The following is a 24,667-nucleotide window of genomic DNA, read 5'->3' as shown; positions in this document are numbered from 1 at the left end:
GAAAAACGGCACACACGGGCAGAGTGGAAGAAATCTGGGGACAGACAAACGAGGCGGGCAGACATGCAAACAGACAGCCATAGTAAAAGTATGTGGACGGACAGGCGGGAAGTTATGGCAGTCACTTCCAATTTCCGGGGGCACTCTGACGCTATTGGCCTGTGTCATGAGGCTCTCTAACACACACATGCACACATGCACACGCACACAGAGGCCCAGCAGTATTCTGGTCTCAACATTAATCACAGAGGTTGACAGGTAATCTGCCGAGGCGCTCCCTCCTTTTCTCTCTTTCTCCTCTCTGTCTTCCCTTCTCTCTCCCTCTCTCTCCCTCTCTGGCTGTCTCTGGGAACTGTCGGGGGGATTGCAAAGTGAAAGATAGGTTTCTCCCCTCCCTCTCCCCCATCCCTCCATTCCTCATCCTCTCAGTTCTCTCTCCATCCCTCCTTTCCTCCCTTGATCTCTCCCGTGTGACGACCACTTCTATCACTCCCAATCACTATCCTCCTTCCACCATTTCCTCTTTCTCCCTCCTTCTGTCCCTTGCTCATTCAGTCCATCCATCCATCTGTTCGTCTGTCCCTCCATCCGTCTTTTCCCTCCAGGCATTACTGTTCAGGATGTGCCACCTTAACATCTGACACGGCGTGTTAAAGTCTCTAAGTGTTTGTGCGTGTGAGTGAGACGGAGCGAGGGAGAGACTCCGCCCTCATACTAAACCTCAAGTGTACTTCAGGCATTACGCAGACCGGGACCTTTTTTTTTTTTTTTTTTAATGACAGGAGGGAAGCGGCCAGTCGCAGCAGCCCCGAGAATGTTTTCAGAATTTCAGGACATTTCTAGGATTTTAGGACATTTCAAGGATTCCCAGCACATTTCCAGGAATTTAAGACTATTTTAGGATTTAAGGACATTTTTAGGATTTTTTTGATAAATTTTAGAATTTAGGATGTTAGGATTTTAGGATTTTAGGACATTTCTGGGATTTTAGGATGTTTTTAGGATTTTTGGAAAATTCTAACATTGTAGGACACTCTGGGCTTAGCCAGGGGGGTGTGGGGTATAAACAAGCTTTTTTGATACACAAGCTCTATTTTGATGCTGTTTTATGCGCTCTGGCACCTAATTTATACTAAAAGTCAAAACAAGAAAGTCTCACTTTGACTCTCTTATTTTTTTTTGTGAAAATGTGATAGTTATCAATAACAGTTATCAGTGACACATCTCTGCATTTATCTTCTGTTCTGAGCAGGAAAAACTAACAGCATTCATCTTTGTTCAAACACTGTAAACAACATGTTTACATTAATTCAGCAGATCAGTATTTGTGTCAGTGTCATGGTTACTTAATTGTCTCTACAGTGCTGGTGCAGGGAGGACGGGCTGTTTCATTGCAGTGGACATCATGTTGGACATGGCAGAGAATGAAGGCGTGGTGGACATTTTCAACTGCATCCGAGAGCTGAGATCACAACGAGTCAACATGGTCCAGACAGAGGTTTGTGTGCAGAGACAAACACACACACACACACACACACACACACACACACACACACACACACACACACACACACACACACACTTTTGACATGTTTTTTGTGAACTGCAAAGGATGACGATTGATGCACTCTTGTTTATATAAAGCCTCGACACTCTCAATTGACCCTTTTCTAGGCTCCACCCCTTTGTGATCGTCCGTCCAGCTGCCGGAGCTCGCATGCAGCCCAAGTTGTCCTGAACTGCATTCCCTGAATATGAAATCTTTTGAGAAATAAAAAGTTGATCTCAGAAAGAAACAGATGAATGGGTCTGCAGTGTGTGTTTGAGAGATTTATACATGATGTAAAACTCACTCATTAGAAGAACGTACAGATCACAGTGTGAAACCGAGCCACCACATCATCAGGCAACACAAGAAAAAGAAATTAGTCAGTCAAAGTCAAATTTTGTCAATATTCGACCAGTTGTGTGTCATTGCAGTGTCTGCAGGTGAACAGTGTTTGGCTTTTACCCCGTGCTGCAGCCAGCGCTCTGAGCTCTGCTGATGGACAGGTGGGGAGCTCTGCTGTAAAGGCAAACGCTGCTCATCTGCGCGTACAGCCGTGACTTGTTGCTGGTTGAATAGCGGCAAAGTTTCCCTGTTTCCTTCCACTGTTCTTGTAAAGCAGTATCGAGCTCGCTAGCCAATCTCTACACATTACAGGGTTTGATCTTGTTTTGGTACGGAAAACAAATGCTTACCTTCTTTCAGCCTCTCCATGTAATGAGTAGGATTATTACATGTGCCCCTGCCACAATGTTTCGCTCCAAAGCCACAAAACCAATCTGACATGATTGTGTGAGAGTTTATGGAGCAGAGCTGTGAAGTTGTTGGAGCTGTGAGCTATGATTGGTCAGTCAAAGTCAAGTAGCAGGACTGAGCAAAGGTTCAGTTTAAGTGAGAAGAAATCATCAGTGCTAATGATTATTCATAAGAAGTGTTAAACTTAAAAAGAAGGTTGACAATGAAAAGCTTATACTTGAAAACTGGAAACACACCAAATGGTTTACACTATCTTGATCTCTTATACATCCAAATATATTCCACTAAATGCTAGTTTGTGGGGGGCAAAAACATTAAGCTCAGTTAGCTTCATTAGCTCTATCTTTCTGTCTGTTTCTGTCCATTCGTACATGTAGTTGGATTTTGAGCAACAGGGGCATAAAAAGACAGACTCAGTGTCTCAGAACTTCTCAGACTCTGATATCATCCATTCCAATCAGCTTATCAATATTAAACATTCCCTGAATAATAGATGACACCAGTGCAAACACACGCACACACAGACACACACAGTACTCTCACAAGCTTAAAGCAAACAGACACACATTGAAGGACAAACAGTTTTAAGATTCTTTGTGTCAGTGTGTGCATGTGGCAGCCCAAAGCTCAGCTTATGGCAAGGAATATGGTATGAGATCCATACATGCACACGAATACACACAAAAAAAGGATATACATTTTTAATCTGTCATTGCATTGCTTTTGAAGTTTTTCAAATAGTTGCATACTGTTAAATTGCTTTTGTTTTTTCAGTTTTTTTTTTCATTTGATGTAGAACTGACCAGTCACCAATTCATCAGATGAATTCCCCCAACTGAGCTCACTCAGGCTAACTAGTACTTGGCATTGGTTGCTAGAACTGTTTGAGCTTAATCATCAGACTGATGTGCACCAGCAGGTCAAGCGGAGTCCAAAATTAGATCAGTTTTTCACTTGATTTCTTTAGGTTTATTGTATAGTATCCTTAAAGCAGGGCTTGTAGGAGCATGAGAAACCTGCAATAGTCATGATATTGGCAAATAGAAATTTCCAGGACTGGAACTAAAACTAAAAACACCCTGAAAGTTTTGGAAAAGACATGGAATCTCCTTGGAAATTTGAAAATCCAACAATGATTTCAGTTTTTACAGCTACAGACTGATAAATGCTGTAATTTGAGATGATTTTTAACAGAAACTTATTCAAAAATCTTTTTTTCATAGAAAAAAAAGCCCAAGATTTTTCTTTAAAAGTCGTAAATCTTTTTCTTCAAAGATGCAGACCTTTTTTTTAAATAAATATATATATATATATATATATATATATATATATATATATATATATATATATATATATATATATATATATATTTAGGAAAACATGCCTTCCAGACCTGTGTGGTCTCGGGTTTGAAAGGCATGTTTTCTTTAAAAATCGACAGTAAAATAAATACAAGATACATAATTTTAAAGCTGTGTAAAAAAAAAAGGAATTCGATATGCCTCCCCCTTTTTGCATCACCCTCTCCCCTCTCATTAATAACAAACAGTCCCTAAGTTATATTTAAAGATTCAGTTGTAATCCGGTCTGAATCCATTTTTTTTTCAATACTGTATATATATTTTTAAAAAAACCTGGTAAACATGGAGGATATATTTCCTAAAAGGTTTTCTTTTTGTCAGCTGAGGACCAGGGTTACTTCCAACCCTCCACACGCTGTCATAATTTGTTCTAATTTTGTACTATCAATCACTTTTAAAGTGTCTCCAAATGTTTGGTGTTTCATTTTGGAACAGAAGCATTAATTTCTTCTCTAAGCTACCTTAAGCCGACCTAATCCATCCCGCCTCTGCATTTCATTTGTACTACTGATGAAAACCTTGCATATCCAGAAAGTCAACTTTGCCAGGAATAAAGAAAAAAAACAGCCTCATTTTCAGACTGACAGCTCAAGCTCGCAGCCTGAAATTGACTTTTGAATGGGTTTTAGAAGTGCTAGGTTCAGAAAAGTTACCCAGGGCATCACTTTGAGTGTTTTCATATGACAGCAGTGGTATTTGTATGTGTATGTGTATGTGTGTGTCTGTGTGTGTGTGTGTGTGCTCGTGCACTTGAAACCAAGCTAAATGCATCCTGCCCTGCCTTTTGAATATGTGTGGGAGCAATTTGTGTCAGTGTTGAAGCCGCTTGACGCTATTATAATCCTGCACGGCGCAACACAAAGCAATTAATCTTTTAAAAGGCACAGGGGAAAGATGTGTGTGTGTGTGTGTGTGTATGTCTGTGTGTGTGTGTAAATGAGTGCTTGCATGTGGGTTAGGGTGTATTTTTTTGCATGTGTGTGTGTTTGTGTGTGTGTGTGTGTGTGTGTGTGTGTGTGTGTGTGTGTCACTAGAGTAGGTAATGGCCAGGAGAGGACATTTCAGGGATGCTTTTAAAACTCTCCTCCCTGCTCCAAGGGCAACAATTAACATTCGACAGAGAGAGAGAGAGGGAGAGAGATAGATAAAGAGAGAAGCAAATTGAAAAAGCGAGAGACAGCAGACAAACACAAGTGTGAGAGGAAACAAGAGAAAGAAATGGAAGAAAGAGAAATAAAAAGTGAGTGGAGTGGAGATAAATTGGAAAGATAGTGTGAGAGAAAGAGAGGGAGGTAAATTAACATGCACAGTGGCTGCTGTGGCTCATGGTGGCTGATGCTTTTACCAGCCAGCTAGTTGGAGCACAAAGAGCACACTTGATCCAGAGCACAGAAACACTGCAGGGCACTACTCCCTATTAATTCACTTTTGGGCTACCGAGAGAGCACAAGCACACAAATAATGAATTCACACACACACAAACACAAAGCAAACAAAACCTGTGTTCACAGCGGAGTGTTTGAGCTTGTCGGAGACTTGAAAAGGCAGGAGATGATGCTTCCTCTGTCCCAGAGGTGTCGATGCTCACAGCCACACTCAGAAACTACAGTCATGTCTTCTGTTTACTCAAGACCAGAGATTTGTTCCTTTTATTCTGTAAAAGAAATTTGGACTCCAGCATTTCTTTCAACAACTGCTTTTGCTCCTGTCGCAGGAGCAGTACGTGTTTGTTCACGATGCCATCTTGGAGGCCTGTCTATGTGGGAATACAGCCATACCAGTGTGTGAGTTCAGAGCCATTTACTACAACATCAGCAGACTGGATCCACAAACCAACTCCAGCCAAATTAAAGATGAGTTCCAGGTGAGCACACACATTTTTTTGGGCCCACTTTTTTGTACCCAATTGGGTCTGAATCATGTGACTATGGACAAACTGTTTAGGGCCGGGCAATAAATCAATCAGTATGTTTACAGTTAAGTGGAGCTATGGTTATAGTTCGATTAGGCCACTTAATTTGACTACTGTCTTCCCTGTATACAATCACTTAGGAGAAATTGATTTATTGACTATGTTAGGTAGTGAAATGCCACCTGTCAGCTAGCTGCTGTTGGGCCTTCTTCCGCTTGACCTATTACATCAAGGCCGACCAAACAACAACAAAGGTCCAACAACAAAGCCCGGCTCAGGGACTATAGAGCATGTGCAGAACGCCTAGGCCAGTTTAGGTCCAATTGATGATGATTGTACTGAAGGTTATATGGATGTTGTGATATGAGACTAGATATTGTTGTTTGTAACGGGGTGTGGTAGGACCCAATTGCAGCACAACAGAGCAGGCGAGTAGTTGGTAATGACTTTTATTAAAGCTTTTGGCAGGTTGAATGGAGCACAGGACAGTATAATCAGGTTGCAGGGAAGTAGAGACAAGCATCAGTTCTGGGGTGGAGCAGAGTTCGAAGAGAGACTGGGGTGAGCTCACGTTCACAGGTGATAGTTCAGAGTTCGAGTGAGGAAATTGTAGACGTGGAGCGGACTGGCAGGTGAATGTAAGGTTGCAGAAACACTTACAGCAGGGAGCTTGTGGGAGAAGTGGGGAGTCCAGAGAGGGGCAGGCAGAGCTCATGGTCAAGGAGGAAGCAGAGTTGGGTCAGGCAGGCAGGCAGGAAGCAGAGCAGATGAATCCAGTAGGAGCAGGCAGCGGGATCAACAGACGGAGAATCGATGTACCATCAGAACAATAAACACCAACGATACTTACATGGAGGTGATGTTTTGCTTGGCGGGAGGCTCTGAAGACGGCCGGAAGTATGGCAATCTCTCTCGACGGAGCCGAAGCAGTAGAACACCGCACAGCCACAGGCAGACAAAAACCAGGAAGTAAACAGGAAAAACTTGTGTTCAGAAACAGAAGGCTGTTAGGTTTACCGGGGCAGAGACAAAGAGAGGTGTTCAGAGGCGAGCCAAGTCGCTACCAGGAAAACAGTCCGAGAGTGAGTACTGGAAGGTCAGGCATGGAAGCGAAGACAATCTGGCATTGAGTGAGTTGAGTGAGGTTGCTTAAATACTGGCTTGACTAGAGATGAAGAGCATCTTGGAGCACCAAGTGGAGGTGATGAGGCTGATGAGGTGGAGTGGCTGGGTGGAAAGAGAGGTGGGGGTGCGGGCGGTGGACAAAATCCCTCAGCAGCAGGAGAGAGGCAGGGCAGACTGACAGTTTTAGGTTTTTGTATGGTAATTATTATTTTCTTGGTTTTAAAGGCTTCATTACAGAAAAGTGATGTGATTTTCAGAGCTTAGAAGACTATTGTCGCTGTTCTATTCATCAAAAATCTTACTGTTGATTTTTTGAGAAAGCACAGAAAGTCAACCTTACAATATAATCGTCAGCCTTACAATATAATATAACCTTATAATGTTGCAGTATTGACATCAAGGTATTTGTGCAAAAGTATCGTGTTATTTGATTTTCTCCACATCGCCCAGCTCTAATCTGATTCATATTCTGGTCCAAACAATGTTGTTTTATAAGCTTAGATAACAAGTATGCTTTATTTACAGAGGACTAAAGTAAAAAATAATGAGCAATTTTTCCGTTGATCAGACTCTGAACATAGTGACCCCAAGAGTCCGTCCAGAGGACTGCAGCGTGGGATTGCTACCGAGGAACCACGACAAGAACCGCAGTATGGACGTTTTATCAGCAGACCGATGCCTGCCTTTCCTCATATCTGTGGACGGAGAGAGCTCCAATTACATCAATGCTGCATTAATGGACGTAAGTGTATATTTTGAGTTGTGAGTGTGTGTTTATGTTGCTGCAACAGTGAAAGCTGTGGCTGGAGCCATTATACTTTGGAGTTGTCTGTCCATGCGTCCATCTCTTTCCTCAAACAGGGCACCAACGACTCAAGAAAGAACTGATCAGAATTTGGTGGTCAAAAGTAAAAGTCACCGTGACCTCAATTAACATTTTAAGGACATAATACATGAATTCACATGCAATCTTTGACAAAATTTAACAGAAATTATGTCATTTTTTATCCAAAATCTCAAAGGGCAGACTCACAGTTACATTGCATTCTTCATTCTTGCAAAGACACTTTTCTGGCCAGTATTTCAGGGATTTTACAGTGGTGAAAAACATGGAAAAGTCACAGAGTTTCCAAATAGCAGTTTGGAAAACTAAAAATACCCTGAAAGTTTTGGAAAAGTCATGGAATTTTCTTTCACAAATCTGTATATATGTGTTCTGGCTGTAATATATGGTATCATTTTTGTTTCTTTTAAGGAAACATACCTTTCAAACCCACGGGCCTGTTTCTTTAAAAATAACCAAAAATTAAAAAAAAAAAAAAAAAAATCACCAAATTTTGTCTGAGCATGTATGGTCTTTAAAATTCGCCTTAAAGTCATGGAAAAGTCATGGACCTTTATTGGTAAAAATGCAAATGAACCCTGTTATTTAAAGTAAAAAAAACTCAGGAACAGAAGGGAAGACATCTGGTCAGATACTGAATTGGTGGCACTAATCTTGGGTGTCCATCTTAAATGTGTTGATCGTACAGATGTTTTGTGCTTCCAGGTTGCAGATGTGTGTGAAGCATCCATGTCACCAAAAAAATAAACATAATACCTTTTCTGAAATTCCCTCAAAGTCTCCAGTACACATACAGTATTACATAAGCCTGGACAGACATGTATGTGAACTGCAGCTTGGCTGGTTGGAGGAGGCAAACAACCGCGAGGCACCAGTTCTACTTTATAATGTTAGAGTTTAGATTTTTTACTTTCCATTGCTGCAGAGACGCCTCGGTCTATTAGCATTGCTCATCTCCCTTGTCTGTTTATGTTGTGCTTGTTATTTATTTGTGGTCCATCTCAACACTCCAGAGCCACAAACAGCCAGCGGCCTTCATTGTTACCCAGCATCCTTTGCCAAACACCATGGGCGACTTCTGGAGGCTGGTGTTCGACTACAACTGCTCCTCCATTGTTATGCTCAACGAGATGGATGCAGCGCAGGTACAAACACACTGATACTGTGCATTTTCTATTTGTTTTGCCTGCTTGTGTCTAACTTAGTTTCAGAAAAGAACAAGAAAACCAGGCTCTGACACGACTGTAACATCACAGGGCCTGATCAATACCCCCCCAGACCATTCCTATAAATGTGTATTGACAGGCCTTGGAATATTAATCATACCTCTGACCCTAATCCATTCAATTCAGAAAGAAGAGAAACTAATTGCTTATTAATTCTATGATTCAGCAATTTATTTTACTTGTAAAAATACTCCTATACAAATATAAATAATATAAAATACTAAACTGATTTCAACATTTTGTTTATTGTTTATTAAAGAATGTCTAGTCCTGCACATTGAAATACAGTACAAACATGAAATAAACGACAGACAACTTAAAACATAAAAACAGTACAGACATAAACGAAAGTACAGACAACTGAATCTGCCACCTAAATGAAAAGAAAAGAAAAATAATAACTAGTAATAGTCTAAGCACTACAAGTAGACATAACAATGAAAAGAGAAGAAAGCCCACCGACATAAAGTCATAGCATGGCAATAATAAGCCAAGAAGACTAAACAGATACACTCATGAAAGAAAACAGAAAAGTTCATGAAAGAAAACACAAAACATCATGAGAGAAAACAGATAGACTGATAAAAGAAAACAGATACATTCATGGAAGAAAACAGATGAATTCATTAAATAAAACAGATAAATTCTTGAAAAGAAAACAAATAAACTTATGACAGACAAAATTAACTGATGAAGGAATTTAAGGATCTAAAATAACAAAAAGCAAAAAACAAAAATACGTACAATTAGGGCATTCAGTCAGTGTTGGTATATTGTCATTAACAAAATTCAATTCTAGGCAAGCCGCACAGGAAGGGAAACTGCAACACAAACCTGTAGCGACACATAAAATCATGTAATCAACATTGACTGACACAGATTTAGTTACCTTATCTCCCCCAGTGTTGGTTTGAAATTAGCTGTGGATTCCCAGCTCACACAGGGGAAAGAAAACTGGTTTAAAAAAAGATACATGACATTTTTTATCTCGTGTGTCTGGCAGGTGTGAAAATTAGGTGAAATTACAGTCCTGTTTCCACGTGTTATTTTCCAGCAAGTCTGCTTGATGTCATTTTGATCCTGTGCAGTGATATTATCCACATGTAGATGACTCTTATCAGGCCGTAGTGTGGAAGTACAAAAAAAATGAAAAATTAATTTAGATCCAGCCACGGAGGTGATAATGTTCATAATCGATGAATTCATACAAGGGTTTTTGTGGAAACATTTTTCAATTATTACTTGTACCGTCCTTTTATATGTACTTGTTAAATCTGGTCATTTTTCTCCCTGTCTCTTCTCTTCATTCTGTCTCTCTCCTCCCTGTTTTGCTCTCTTTTCTGTCTTCTAGTTATGTATGCAGTACTGGCCAGAAAAGAGTTCGTGCTGCTACGGTCCCATTCAAGTCGAATTCATATCGGCAGACATCGATGAGGACATCATCAACCGAATCTTCAGGATCTGCAACATGGCCCGGGTAATCACAGACTCAAATCCTTCACAGTTTCATACCATTTGTCAAAAAAAACTGAAAAAGTCATGAAATATTTAAATAGCATTTTCCAGCCCTGGAAAAAAAAAATCAAATACACCCTGAATGTTCTGGAAAAATCATTGAATTTTGTTTTAGAAACCCTTATAATAACAAATGACATGTTCAAGGGCTGCTGAAAATTTGAAAATCCAACTATAATTTCTTTTTATACGATTTTTGACTGTGATAAATGATGTAATTCTTTGAGATTTTTAAGACAACATGGCATGTTTTCATTAAAAAAAAACCCAAAAAGTTTTAAAGAAAAAAATACATTTTTTAAAATCTTGAACCCCCCCCCACACGTTTTTGTCTTTAAAAATCACCACCGATGTCTAAGGAAAGAAATGGCCCAAATCAGCAGTAAAAAACAAACAGCCATATAAAGTTGCGTGTCCCTCTCCTTAGCAAAAATAATAATAATTAAAAAAACATAATTCCTCCCATTTTGCCTTACCCCCTCCCCTCTCATAAATAATAAAGCCCCCATTTAACTATTCAGTGTAATATCAAATATCATTTGTTGTTTCAGAGACTGAATTGGCTTGAAAAAATTGCCTTAAAGTCATGGAAAAGTCATGGAAATGTATATGTGTATGAACCCTGTATTTGCCTCATGTACTACTGTCTTGATACAGTGACATTTATAAAAATAACTTCTTGTCATATTCGCTTAAAATAATACCTACTATGGCTTTAATCTTTCCACGCTACAGATAAAAATACTCAAAAAATGCATTTCTTGACCTATATTTGACACATAGCAATAGATAGTGGAGCGCTACACCCAGGAACACAATGTAACAACACATAAAAGGCATTTTTCATTTCATGTGACCTTTACTTCCCCCTGAGAATCTGGCAACAGGATGCCTTAGCAAACCCACCACACCACTACAGCAGCCGGGCTAACTGAGCCTGCTTTTAGTGAGAGCGCCGTAGAGAAAATGGCAGTGTGGTGGGAGGTGGTGCTATAACAACAGAACATTTTGAAAAACGTCCTCTCCCCTTGTCTCCTGTTTCCTCCTCTTGTCTTCTCTCACCTCTCCTTTCCCTTCACTTCCCCTTTCGTCTGCCCTTTTCCTTGATTTCTGCCCCTCTTGCCTTCTCTTGTTACTCCCCTCTCATCTCATTTTCTCACCCATCCATGACGGGACAGCTCACGGTGGCCTATCGTCTGCATGCTCCTATAGCGCATAGTGAACTCCCCACTACCTCACTCTCTATATTCTCCCCCTCTCTCCCTCTCAAACACATCACCAGTCTAGCGTGAAATGGCTCATATCATCGCCACAACAGCACATCTCACACTGAGAGAGCAGCTCCTACCTAGCTGAGTCTGTACCACCAACCACTAAGCCATCAAATGAAGAGGGAGGAAGTGAAAGAACGGGACGGGAAAAAGGTCTGAGATAGAGAAAAGGGAGTATAGAAAGAAACAAAAAGGGAAAGAAAAGTAGAGTAAGTGAAGGAAAGGTGAGCGAGGCAGTGAAAAAAATAAGACTTGATTGGAAGGAGAAAGTAGACAGATAAAGGGAAGGAGAAGCAGGCGGGCGGGATAGGAAGGAAGTGGAAGAATCAGCTGTTTCGGGTTGTGTGTGTGTGTGTAAATGTCAATGTGCCTCTGCGTGTGTCGCAAGCCCAGCAGTAAATCAGTATGACAGTGATGGCGGGTTTTGGTATTTTAGCTGGTGGATGCCAACCGCCTCGGGCCACGCGGCTGAAAACATTTTGTCTGCCATGAAATCGAATTAAACATTATGAGACGTCGTCTTTGTTGAGTCCAATCCGAGTTCTTTTCAAAAGCCATTTGGTTAAGAAACAAGAACTAATTGGAGCACAACAGAGTGCGAGCACACGAGAAGTGTTTTGTTCATCAGTTTAGTGTATCATTACCAAATGAGACCACCACTGAGAAGACTGGTAGCTTTTGCCTGCAGCTGCAATGTGTTTGATATCTTATTTGTCCAGAAACCTGCTGGATGTGCCACAAAACCGGAAAGTACACAGTTTTGATGAAGCAATTAGTTTCTGGTGATAAGAGAGGAAAAGTCCTTCCTTCCTTCTTTTACTTGTTTACCAAAAAGCAAACTTCAGCCTACACTCATGTCTTTCACGATAGTCATATTAATACCCTTTGTCCGCCAAAATAAGGGTACATATGCAGGTTTTTTTAAACAGCTAACAATAGGTGGTTGAGTTCTTCCGATTGCCAGTAGACCAGAGCTGTGTACACAGCAGGCGGGTGTGCCTTTTTGTGTATGAATTTAACGTTGGGCATGAATGAGGCATTCTAGATGCCATGTCATCTAAAGTACAGCACATTATTTTAAAGTGTTATACATAATGAAGTATTTAAAAAGGTTTCAGTTCTTTTGGATTGCGGTGATGACAACTGAGGTAATAAAACAAATTCCTAATTTTCTCTCCTCAGCCACAAGACGGTTATCGCCTGGTGCAGCACTTTCAGTTCATCGGCTGGCCGGCTTACAGGGACACGCCTCTCTCCAAACGCTCGATCCTCCAGTTGGTCCGAAGGCTGGCTAAGTGGCAGGAGCAGTACGACGGAGGAGACGGCAGGACGGTGGTACATTGCCTGTAAGTTTAATGCTCTCTCCCTCTCACACACACACACACACACACACACACACACGTAGCTGAACACACTCCATAACTTGTGATAAAATGGTAGGAAGCAGGTGAGAGGAGGACTGAAAAAAGTGCTGCTCTCTGGGATGACTGATCAACACAAAATCAAAGAGAGACAAATGTGCCCTGTGTGTGTGTGTGTGTGTGTGTGTGTGTGTGTGTGTTTGTGTAAGAAAACAAAAGTGAGAGATGTTGAGATTGTCTTAACAATGATAAAGCACACTCTCAATAAAAAAACACATGCATTTAAGACAGAACAAATGTTCGCTTCAGCCACACATTCATAGAACCACACACACACACACACACACACACACACACACACACACACACACACACACAGCTTTAAGATGGTATATAAAATATGTGGTATTTCTAGACTCATCCATTCTTCTGTGTTGGCTTGTTGGTTCATGCTTTATTTTCCCTCCCTGATCTGTCAAACATACAGATGGCCTAAACACAACATTTATCTCAGTTCTGGTGCGTCTGAGAGGCGGAAGCCAAACGGACTGTTTATACCCACTGATAGTTTAATGCCAGTGTCAACCTGGCTCATTTCTAAAGATAGCTAAGATGTGTCTTATCTGAGGCTCCATCTCACAAGTCTTTACATCGTATCCAGCTTTCCGTTTAGCTATGACTCATCGAGTAACCATATACATACTTTTGTACATACAATAAACAGCCTTCGCCAGTAAAACAGTTAAAAGCAGATACTCAGATTCGACCCACGGGCAAAATGGGTCGAGATGAGATGTTGGCCTTCTCTCCATTTGAAAACTATGAAAAACAACAGTAAGCTCTCTCTCCAGAAATCATGACCTGGTTATTCAAGATTAACAGTTTTCTTTCCACCAAACTAAACCCGTCAACTGTATTAGCGGACAGGAGGAAGTGTACATTTACTTATAAATGAGAGGCACGTGCTCATGACAGTGTGAGATAGAAAAAAGTTTCTTCATGCAACTGCTCATAACAAGGTCTGAAGATTATCATGATTACTGGAAAGAGACAACACTGTTAAGTTTTTCAGATGTATGTTTTGGTCGTAAAAGCAGATAAGCAACAGGTTATAAAAAGTCATTAAACCATACTGAAACACAGGTTCGTAATAAAACCATATAGGTGCTATAAGTATCAAACCTTAAAAAAACAAGGTTTGGGTCAGGTTTGGACAGGGGGACACACATAGCGACAGGTAAAAGTGGCTTGGGAGGGACTTGGCCGTTATAAATGGGAGGCATATTTGAAGAGCCTGTTTCACATGTGTGTATATATGATTTTGTGTTTGCACACATGTGCACAAACACCGCACAGTCACACACAGTTCCTATCTGAGCAGAACAAATGAAGCTGATAATGAGGGAGGGAAACAGAGGCAGTAAAATCTATAGACGAGAGATTCCAGGGAACCTCACTAACAACACACACACACACACACACACACACACACACACACACACACACACACACACACTCTTCAAACATTTCCTCAAGCGCATCAGTGGTGCTCATCCAATCAGCTTCCTCTGTCACAGCTCATTGGGCCAATCAGAATTGGCATTGATTTGTGTTTTCTAGATGCTGGGAGGTTTAGTTTGGTTTCGGTGTGTTTTGTATTAAAGACAGAGTTTGAAACAAAAGCTGTTATGGTTTAAAACCCATTTGTTTCTAATGCATTTGTTTGTAAGATCAGTAAAAGAAATCATATCATTCTAAATTATTTCTAAGCTGCTTTTATCTTTATCTTTTGCAAATTTCCCCACTGTGGGACTAATAAAGATTATCTTATAGACTGTAGGCTACAACATGTTGAGAAATGAAATCACTGGTGGATCTTAACTATAAAAGCTCATGTACAGAATCAATGGTTCAAACAGGAATATAAATAGTGACAGAGATACATCACCTACCCCAAACTCAAATCAATACCCATAGCTATTGATTTCATGGAGGTAACTGCTTAAAGTGCCGTATGCAATCAAGTATTATCATTCATCATTTAACCCTTTAACACCTGGATCTACATCCGCTTTCCTGTGCTGCATTCAGACACCTTTCAATAGCATGAAAACCTCCAAAACCGGAAATAAATGTTTTAATTTCTTTTGAAAACGGGGGATAAACATAATTAACTAACTGGCAAGAAACTGGCCCAAAAATTAAGAAATAGGTGACAATGTATATATATATATATATATATATATATATATATATATATATATATATATATATATATATATATATATATATATATATATATATATATGCCCAGAAAACTGCATTCATATTTTTTATGAATATATATGTTAAAAAATATTACAGGAAAAATTTTCTCATACATTTTTACTTACTTTTTCAGTTTTGGGCTTTTTCCTCTTGAGTTGCTTATCGCCTTCTTTCCAATTTTTCAAAGAAATCAAGCCATATGACTCAGGTTTCAAAGGGTTTCATTAGAAGTGAATGATTATTCATGTTTTTGAAGTTGTTATATTTGCGTGTAATATTTTACAATAAAAAAATGATGTAAAGTTTAAATACTGGCACATAAATAAAGGCTAAATTCCTCGATGTTAATCGCCCAACCTGCTCACCTGACAATTATTCTCACCTCCAGTAAATGTGAGTGAAGGGGATGCAAGCCTTTTCTGCTTCTGGCTAAAGACAGCTACACTGGCTAATCAGCCCCTGGTATTGATTTCACAGACTGGGTAATACCAGAGATAAGGAGAAACATGATGGTTCAATCAGTAGCTGGGGAAAATTGATTCTTTTTCTGCTCTTCACTTGTCCTGGAGGTTGGAGTCTGATGGGTCTTTAATGCTGAGCACATGTCTCATTTTCGGCAAATCACACTGAGAGAACCGGTTAGAGCAGCAGCAGCACGCTGAACACAGCAATCTGTCTGTGCTGTATTTATCTCAGTGTATATAAACATGTATGTTAGATAGAGGAGAATAGCAGAAATTTACGCCATCTTGTCCCAGAGCATCGCTTATCACGACTATCATTAATCTAAAGTTCTGAGAATTTCATAATACACTTGGCCAAACATCAAACTTCCCAGAAACTTTTTCTTTTTTTCCTTCCTCAGAAGGTATTTTACCTGAAACATTGATGTCACATTTTTGTACAAATCTAGAGTGCAGGACAGGGTTTACTTCTGAAATTGTTGTGTTTCAAATATGACAATCATAAGGGTGCAACAAATTTCTGAGCATATACTCGACTACAATTACAGTTTGGATTGTAGCTGATAAAAGTGTTTCTTTTGTTGTTGTTTCGTTATTTTTAGGGATGCATGATAATATCAGCATGTTATTGGTATTGGCTGATATTGGCTTTGAAATGAAAAATCAGAATTGGCCAACATGCTGAATTCTGACAATATAAACACAAGTTTTCTAGTGTCTCAAGTCTGAAGCCCTGCTTTGTAGCTTACGTAAAACTGATGTGACGCAACTGTCAACCATCGCTCACAGCCATCTTATTTAATGCATACAACAAGACGATTATAGCTGGTGCTGATGTTTGTGCTGTAAATCAATGATTTTTTAGCTGATCACCCTCTGTTGTGATACTTAATGAGCTTTGGGATGTTAAGCTTGCTAATAGTGCAAGGTTGATAATTGTGGAAGTTAGAAATGGCTTGCAAATGAAAGTTAGTGTCTTTAGTGCATGTTTAGGGCATTTTCTTTAAAATGAGCTGGTACTCATGTTGATTGAAAGCACTCGCTGGTTGACACTCAGATACTGAGGTTAATAAGCTACCAAACATATCTTGTACAATTTTATAGCAACTGTGAAAGTTATTCAGTTGCCTTGATAGTCAGTAGTACCACTTGAGTCTTGACCTGTCTTGATGTTGTTGGGTTTGCAGGATGAACTTAAGGAGTTAGGGTCATAATATTAATGCATTTTAGCCAGAAGGTATATCTGACAGCATTGATGTAAAATGTATTTGCTCAGTGTTTTTCACCCCTTAACTAGAAATAATCCCTTGACAATGATGTTGGAAAAGGAGTGACTAAGAAATACCTTTGCATTTTATGTTTTGATCTCAGATATTTATATCAAAATTCAGTGTAATGAAGACATCAGGCGCTGTGTGCCATTCTTAAATAGACACACACACAAAAAACACTGGTCCATGAGGGAGATGCGTCAGTGTGTTTTAAGAGGTTCTGAGCAAAAAAGACTTCCAAGTATTCATTTTGTGGCAAGTTTTCTGAATAACAAATATTTCCCATTATTTTTATTCTGTACCACTTCTGATAGCATTATATTTAATGCCTTAAGAGAGGATAAGATTGTTGATAAAATCTGTAAAAGTCGACAACTAACCTGAGAAAATCAAAGCTATCCCTATGGGAGAGAAAAGCATAACTGTCCTGCCGTTGAAAATGCAGAGTAGGTAGACAGTGGGTGATTTCAGTGATGGCTGTCACTCCACCTCTCCGTACGTAAATGTTTTATTCAGTCCGAATACTGAAGGAATTCAGCTGGAACCAGGTGAGACGGGAAAGTCTGGAGCTCTTTTCATGGTGGGTGGTCTGACTGCTGATTGGCAGGGCACCGCCTGCTGGCCACACAGCCAGTAAACCAGAATATACAGTAAATAGAAATGCACAAATATGTTAAATCACTGCATAGTTGTCCATTATAGCAGCTTACCTTCTGTATAAAATCTAAAAAAACTTTAGTTTAAGGTGAAGAAATCTGTTCAAATGTCTTAAAATCCATTAGTGGAGCTCATTCTTTTTGCTCCATGCAGTGACAAGTTTCTTTCTACTGCATGTTCCCATCTGTCACTTGCTGTCATTCTTTTTCTCATTTTGCCTTTTCTCAGAACCTGTATGTACTCCGTACAGTAATTTGCATTATTTTAAAATAGACTGAAATGCAATCAACCAGTCAGAATTTTGACATTTACTAAAACAGATATAAAGCTCACTCACTCTTAAGCTGCAGTTCGACAAGAAAGATGTCGAAAAAGTTGTTAAACCATTTTTCCGACATGCAAACAAAATTGAAGATGGACGTACGCTTAAAATGCAGTCACAACAAACAAACACATATAACTTCATCACCGTCATCACCTGTTTTATTGAAAGTCGTTGCGGTTTTCACAGTTCATAGGCTTCAAGACCATGTTTTAAGTGCTGAAAGGACATGATTTTTGTTTCCATGATAACAGACATTTGAAAAAGCAGAGCACCCAGTGAGATAAAAGTCAAAAAGTAGATCCTGCTGTTCTGTAAAGGACAGGAGCGAACATCTCCAACTTGACTAAAAAGAACAAATGTTTTTTTGTCTACCTTTTTGCTTCCTTAAATCTGTAATCTGTCTTATGTCATGCTTTCAAGCTTTATTTTCTTTCTTTTTCTGTGATGATGGCATGATCAACATGTTGATAATGTTGTTTGATGACGAAGGTCTTGTGTCCTCTTTCTTTCCCGCTCCTTCTCTCTTCCTCCTCCTCTGCAGTACTGGCGGAGGGCGTTCTGGAACGTTCTGTGCCATCTGCAGCATCAACGAGATGATCCAGCAGCAGAACATCGTGGACGTTTTCCACACCGTCAAAACACTGAGGAACAACAAGACTAATATGGTGGAGACAATGGTGAGAAGTCACAACGAATTCACACACGCATGCATGTCTGCACGCACGTGCACGCATGCACACACACACACACACACACACGCACACACACACACACGCACACACTTTTTATAGTACCATGCCGTTTTTGACCACATACTGCACTGTGATTGTGTCATGCAGTTTTTGACTCCATACTATAGTGAGCCATTTTCAAGCCATTTTGGACGACATACTTCAGTATGACATTTTTATGCTATTTTGGGGCGACATATTATATAGTTACTTTTTTTTATGCTATTTTGGACAATATACTGTAGTATGAGTTTTTTATGCTGTTTTGGAAAACATACTGCCATATGACTTTTTTGTGCTATTTTGGATGAAATTCTATACTGTGAAACCTACGATATTTGCACGCAAGGGAATAACATAGAGTAGAATAACGGAAGAGAGTTCCCTCTTCAGTCACTCTTCCTGAGGTTTCTAACATTTTTTCACCCCATTACAGGGTTTTTCCTTACACGATGCCAAGGTCTAAGGGCAGAGGAATGTCGTATGCTGTAAAGCCCTCTGAGGCAAACTATGTTATGTGATAATGGGCTTTATAAATAAAATTGAATTGAATTGAATTGAATTGACATTTTAATGCTATTTTGGACAACTACTTAATACTTCTTCTTCATGCTATTTTTGAGGACATACTATAGTTTGACTTTTTCATGCTATTTTGGAAGATATACTATATACTGTGACTTTTTTATGCTGATTTGGACGACATACAAGACTGTGACTTTTTTTAATACTATTTTGGACGACGTGCTGTTGTATGACTTTTTTGTACTACTTTGAACAAAATACTATACTGATTTTTTTCATGCTGATTTGGACGACATACTATTCTATGAATTTTTTGGCTATTTTGGACTACATTCTATAGTATGACTTTTTTATGCTGTTTTGGATAACATACAAGGCTGTGACTTTTTTATACTATTTTGGACAGCATAGTATACTTTGACATTTCTTTTTTTCTGCTTTTCTGAACAACCTTCTTTACTAAAACTGTTTTTAAGCCATTATGAAGGATATGCTATACTATGACGCAAGCTATTCAAGCTATTTTTGACAACATACTATACTATGCCTTTTTTATGCTATTTTGAATCATTTATTCACTTTTTCACTTTTTTTTTTTGAACCCCAATGTACTATAGTATGGCATTTTTTGTTATATTTGACAACATTCGATGCTCAACATGTTTTAATGCCATTTTGGACACCTTAATATTCTAAAACTGTTTGCATGCCATTTTTGATGTTAAACTATACTGTGACTTATTCATACTATTGTAAACTAGATACTGTATCACTCTTTTATGCAGTTTTCGACAACATTCTAACTGTGACTCTTGGGCACATGCAGATGAACAGAGGTTTGGTACTGGACACCAGACACAGTTTTGGCAGAAGATCAACAAAGTTTATTTATGAAAACATGCTCACACATAGAGAAGAAACCAAAAAAGGGTTGGTGACACCGACCAAAATATTAAAAGATGGGGAATCACAAGGCCAACCACTCAGTGAGCCGTCAAACCCAGCTCATTCTTTACAACTCCTAACCTTAACTTTACCAACAAAAACACCAGACAAGAACTAAACTACCCAAAACCTCCAACCCAAACTAAAAAAAACAATTTAGCAGAACCCAACATGCTGCGCTGTGTTGTTAGCTCCCTTATATTCTCCCCATCCAAGATTGGTTTCACCTTCTAGATGAGAAGCAAGCAAAGAATAAGTGAGGAAGAGAGAAACAGCGACAGAGGAAAAAAAAAGAGTCACACCCACTTAGATGTGCACTAACGTAGTCAAGACCACACAGAATAACGTTTGCCTTATGCCTGTCTTTATGCTATTTTGGACAGTTTCCTATACTATGACTTTTTTAATGACATTTTGGAGGACATTTTATATTATGACTCTTTCAGGTCATTTTGAATAGCTACTATACTCTGACTTTTTTGTGCAATTTTGACAACATAGGATACTGTAAATTTTTGAGCAGTTTTTGAAAACATAGTATACTATGACTTTCATGAAATTTTGAACAATATACTATACAATGACTTTTTTGTGCAGTTTTGGATGAATGTCATACTATGACTTCCATGCAGTTTTTGACAACACATTATACTATAACTTTTTTATTCCATTTTGGACACCATACTCTACTATGACTTTTTGGCCATTTTTTAGAAAGATTTTTTCTAAGCCTGTATAAACAACATACTATACTGTGACTTTTTAATGCTATTTTGGACTGAATAGTATAGTATGACTTTTTATGCTATCTTGGACAACATACTATCACTTTTTAATGCCATTTCAGATGATATATTATGCCATGACTTCTTTATGCTATTAGAGACGACAAAAAATAATATGACTTTTACATGCTATATTAGACGACATACAATAATATGACTTTTTATGTGATTTTGGACGACATGTTATAGTATGATTTTTTTATGGGACTTTGGACAACATACTATAGTATGACTCTTTTCGTGCTATATTTGGTAAGATACTTAAGAATTACATTTGTACGCTTTTTTGGATGACATACTATAGTATGACTTTTTATGCTTTGGTACAACTACTATGACTTTTTTAATGCTATTTTTGATGTCATACTATTCTATGACTCTTTTCATGTCATGTCTTGGGTTTTTGACGACATGCTATATGATGACGTTTTGGGGTCATTTTTCAATGACAAACAATACAGTTATGTTTTTGTCACATTTTTGTTCATTTTTGACGACATACTATACAATGACGTTTTTGTCAGATTTTGTGTCATTTTTTATGACATACGATACTATGATGTTTTTGTTACAATTTGGATCATTTTTGATGACATACTATACCATGATGTTTTTGTCACGTCAAAATTTTTCAACATGTTTTTTGGACACGTCGTCATGTTTTTTACATTTTTCAAAGGGCAATATTATGATGTTTTTTTGACATTCTATACCATGACATGTCTCGACATGCTATACTACGTTGTTTTCAGCTGTTTATTTGACATGTCATATTTTGCCATTTTTTTGCCATAATATAGTATAACATTTTCAGTCGTTTCTTCAGCATGCTAATTTGTGGTGTTTTTGGAGGTTTTTGCAACATTCCACGCTAAAGCTGTCTCAACACACTATTCTATGCAGATTTCAGCTGTTTTTGGGACGTCATATTTTGACAACTATACTATGACATTTTCGGTTGTTTCTTCAACATGCTATGTCATGGTGTTTTTGGCCGTTTTTGCCACTTTCTATGCCATGGCAGGTCTCAGCACACTATTTTAAGCTGTATTTAGGTGTTTTCAGCTGTTTTTGGGACATTTTAGCCATACTATAGCCTTGCATTTTGCGGCCCTTATTTAACATTCCAAATTAGTTTCCCTTTTTGCAACTTTCTTTGCTATGGCGTGTCTCAACACACTGTTTCATCTGGTTTAATGTGGTTTTCAGCTGTTTTTATGACATGTCATTTTTTGACATTTTTTCCTCACTAAAGCCTTGCATTTTCAGTCATTTTTTCCACTTTCAAAATTATGGTATTTTTGGCTCTTTTTGCAACTTTCTATGCTATGGCGTGTCTTAACACACTGTTTTATGTGGTTTAATGTGGTTTTCAATTGTTTTTGGGATATGTCATATTTTGACATTTTTGCCATACTATAGCCTTGCATTTTCCGTCATTTTTTACAAATGCCAAATTATTTTGTTTTTGACTCTTTTTTCAACCTCTCTATGCTATGGTTTGTCTCAACATCCTGTTTAGTGTGGTTTAATGTGGCTTTCAGATGTGTTTTGGACATGTAATTTTTTGACAGTTTTGCCATACTATAGCCTTGCACTTTAGGTCATTTTTTCCGTATTCCAAATTATGGTGTTTTTGGCCCTTTTTGAAAGTTTCTATGCAATAGCGTGTTTCGGCACCCTTTTTTCATGTGGTTTAATGTGGTTTTCAGGTGTTTTTGAGACGTGTCATTTTTTGACATTTTTGCCATACTATAGCCTTGCATCTTTGGTCATTTTTTTCAACGTTCAGAATTATGATGTTTTGGGCTCTTTTTGCAAGTTTGTATGCAATGGCATGTCTCTGCAGGCTATTTTATGTGGTTTAATGTGGTTTTCAGCTGTTTTGGGGACAGTTCATTTTTTGACATTTTTGCCTTACTATAGCCTTGCATTTTTGTTCATTTTTTCAACATTCAGAATTATGGTGTTTTTGGCCCTTTTTGCAAGTTTGTATACAATGGTGTATCCCAGCAAGCTATTTTAAATGGTTTAATGTGGTTTTTAGTTGTTTTTGCGACATGTCATTTTTTGACATTTTTGCCATACTATAGCCTTGCATCTTTGGTCATTTTTTCAACAATCTAAATTATAGTGTTTTTGGCCCTTTTTTCAACTTTCTATGCTATAGCGTGTCTCAACACGCTGTTTTATGTGGTTTAATGTGGTTTTTAGTTCTTTTTGGGACATGTCATTTTTTGACATTTTTGCCATACTATAGCCTTGCATCTTTGGTCATTTTTTCAACATTCAGAATTATGGTGTTTTGGGCTCTTTTTTGCAAGTTTGTGTGCAATGGCATGTCTCTGCAGGCTATTTTATGTGGTTTAATGTGGTTTTCAGCTGTTTTTGGGACAGTTCATTTTTTGACATTTTTGCCATACTATAGCCTTGCATCTTCGGTCATTTTTTCCACATTCAGAAATATGCTTTTTTTTGGCCCTTTTTGCAAGTTTGTATACAATGGCGTATCCCAGCAAGCTATTTTAAATGGTTTAATTTGGTTTTTAGTTGTTTTTGGGACATGTCATTTTTTGACATTTTTGCCACACTATAGCCTTGCATCTTTGGTCATTTTTTCAACATTCAGAATTATGCTTTTTTTGGCCCTTTTTGAAAGTTTCTATGCAATGGCGTGTCTCGCTAGGCTTTTTGATGTGGTTTAATGTTGTTTTCAGCTGTTTTTGGGACATGTCATTTTTTTGACATTTTTGCCATACTATAGCCTTGCATTTTCGGTCAATTTTTCCACATTCAACATTATGGTGTTTTCGGCCCTTTTTGCAAGTTTCTATGCAATGGCGTGTCTCGCTAGGCTATTTTATGTAGTTTAATGTGGTTTTCAGCTGTTTTTGGGACATGTCATTTTTTGACATTTCTGCCTTACTATAGCCTTGCATTTTTGGTCATTTTTTCAACATTCAGAATTATGGTGTTTTTGGCCCTTTTTGCAAGTTTGTATACAATGGCGTACCCCAGCAAGCTATTTTGAATGGTTTAATGTGGTTTTTAGTTGTTTTTGGGACATGTCATTTTTTGACATTTTTGCCATGCTATAGCCTTGCATCTTTGGTCATTTTTTCAACATTCAGAATTGTGGTGTTTTTTGCTCTTTTTGCAAGTTTGTATGCAATGGCGTGTCTCAACACGCTTTTTTATGTGGTTTAATGTGGTTTTCAGCTGTTTTTGGGACATGTCATTTTTTGACATTTTTGCCATACTATAGCCTTGCATCTTCGGTCAGTTTTTCCACATTCAAGATTATGGTGTTTTCAGCCCTTTTTGCAAGTTTCTATGCAATGGCGTGTCTCGCTAGGCTATTTTGTGTGGTTTAATGTTGTTTTCAGCTGTTTTTGGGACATGTCATTTTTTGACATTTTTGCCATACTATAGCCTTGAATCTTTGGTCATTTTTTCAACATTCAGAATTATGGTGTTTTGGGCCCTTTTTGCAAGTTTGTTTGCAATGGCATGTCTCTGCAGGCTATTTTATGTGGTTTAATGTGGTTTTCAGCTGTTTTTGGGACATGTCATTTTTTGACATTTTTGCCTTACTATAGCCTTGCATTTTCGGTCATTTTTTCAACATTCAGAGTTGTGGTGTTTTTGGCTCTTTTTAAAACTTTGTTTGCAATGGCATGTCTCAACACAGTTTTATGTAGTTTAATGTGGTTTTCAGCTGTTTTTGGGACATGTCATTTTTTGACATTTTTGCCATACTATAGCCTTGCATCTTTGGT

The 24,667-nt window shown here is 38.4% G+C and overlaps 1 protein-coding gene across 13 annotated transcripts in view; it reads left to right on the top strand.

Moving 5' to 3' along the window:
• Window positions 1-24,667, top strand: part of ptprt (protein tyrosine phosphatase receptor type T) — a 475,570-nt gene that overhangs the window by 418,408 nt on the left and 32,495 nt on the right. For 12 of the 13 annotated variants that reach the window (XM_088070228.1, XM_088070218.1, XM_088070225.1 and 9 more), the window contains 7 exons: window positions 1,363-1,498; window positions 5,378-5,527; window positions 7,269-7,442; window positions 8,558-8,689; window positions 10,122-10,247; window positions 12,739-12,902; window positions 18,444-18,579. In XM_088070228.1, coding sequence (XP_087926354.1) covers window positions 1,363-1,498; window positions 5,378-5,527; window positions 7,269-7,442; window positions 8,558-8,689; window positions 10,122-10,247; window positions 12,739-12,902; window positions 18,444-18,579 — 1,018 coding nt within the window. Of the gene's footprint in view, window positions 1-1,362; window positions 1,499-1,674; window positions 1,801-5,377; window positions 5,528-7,268; window positions 7,443-8,557; window positions 8,690-10,121; window positions 10,248-12,738; window positions 12,903-18,443; window positions 18,580-24,667 lie in introns of those variants that run through there. The other variant, XM_088070221.1, reaches the window with a different exon arrangement.

The sequence above is a fragment of the Plectropomus leopardus genome, chromosome 2 (genome assembly GCF_026936395.1).
Source record: "Plectropomus leopardus strain MGB_pleo_1.0 chromosome 2, ASM2693639v1, whole genome shotgun sequence".
Classification (NCBI taxonomy): Eukaryota; Metazoa; Chordata; class Actinopteri; order Perciformes; family Serranidae; genus Plectropomus; species Plectropomus leopardus.
The sequence above is the reverse complement of the archived record's forward strand: the minus strand, read 5'-3'. Positions and strand labels throughout refer to the sequence as shown.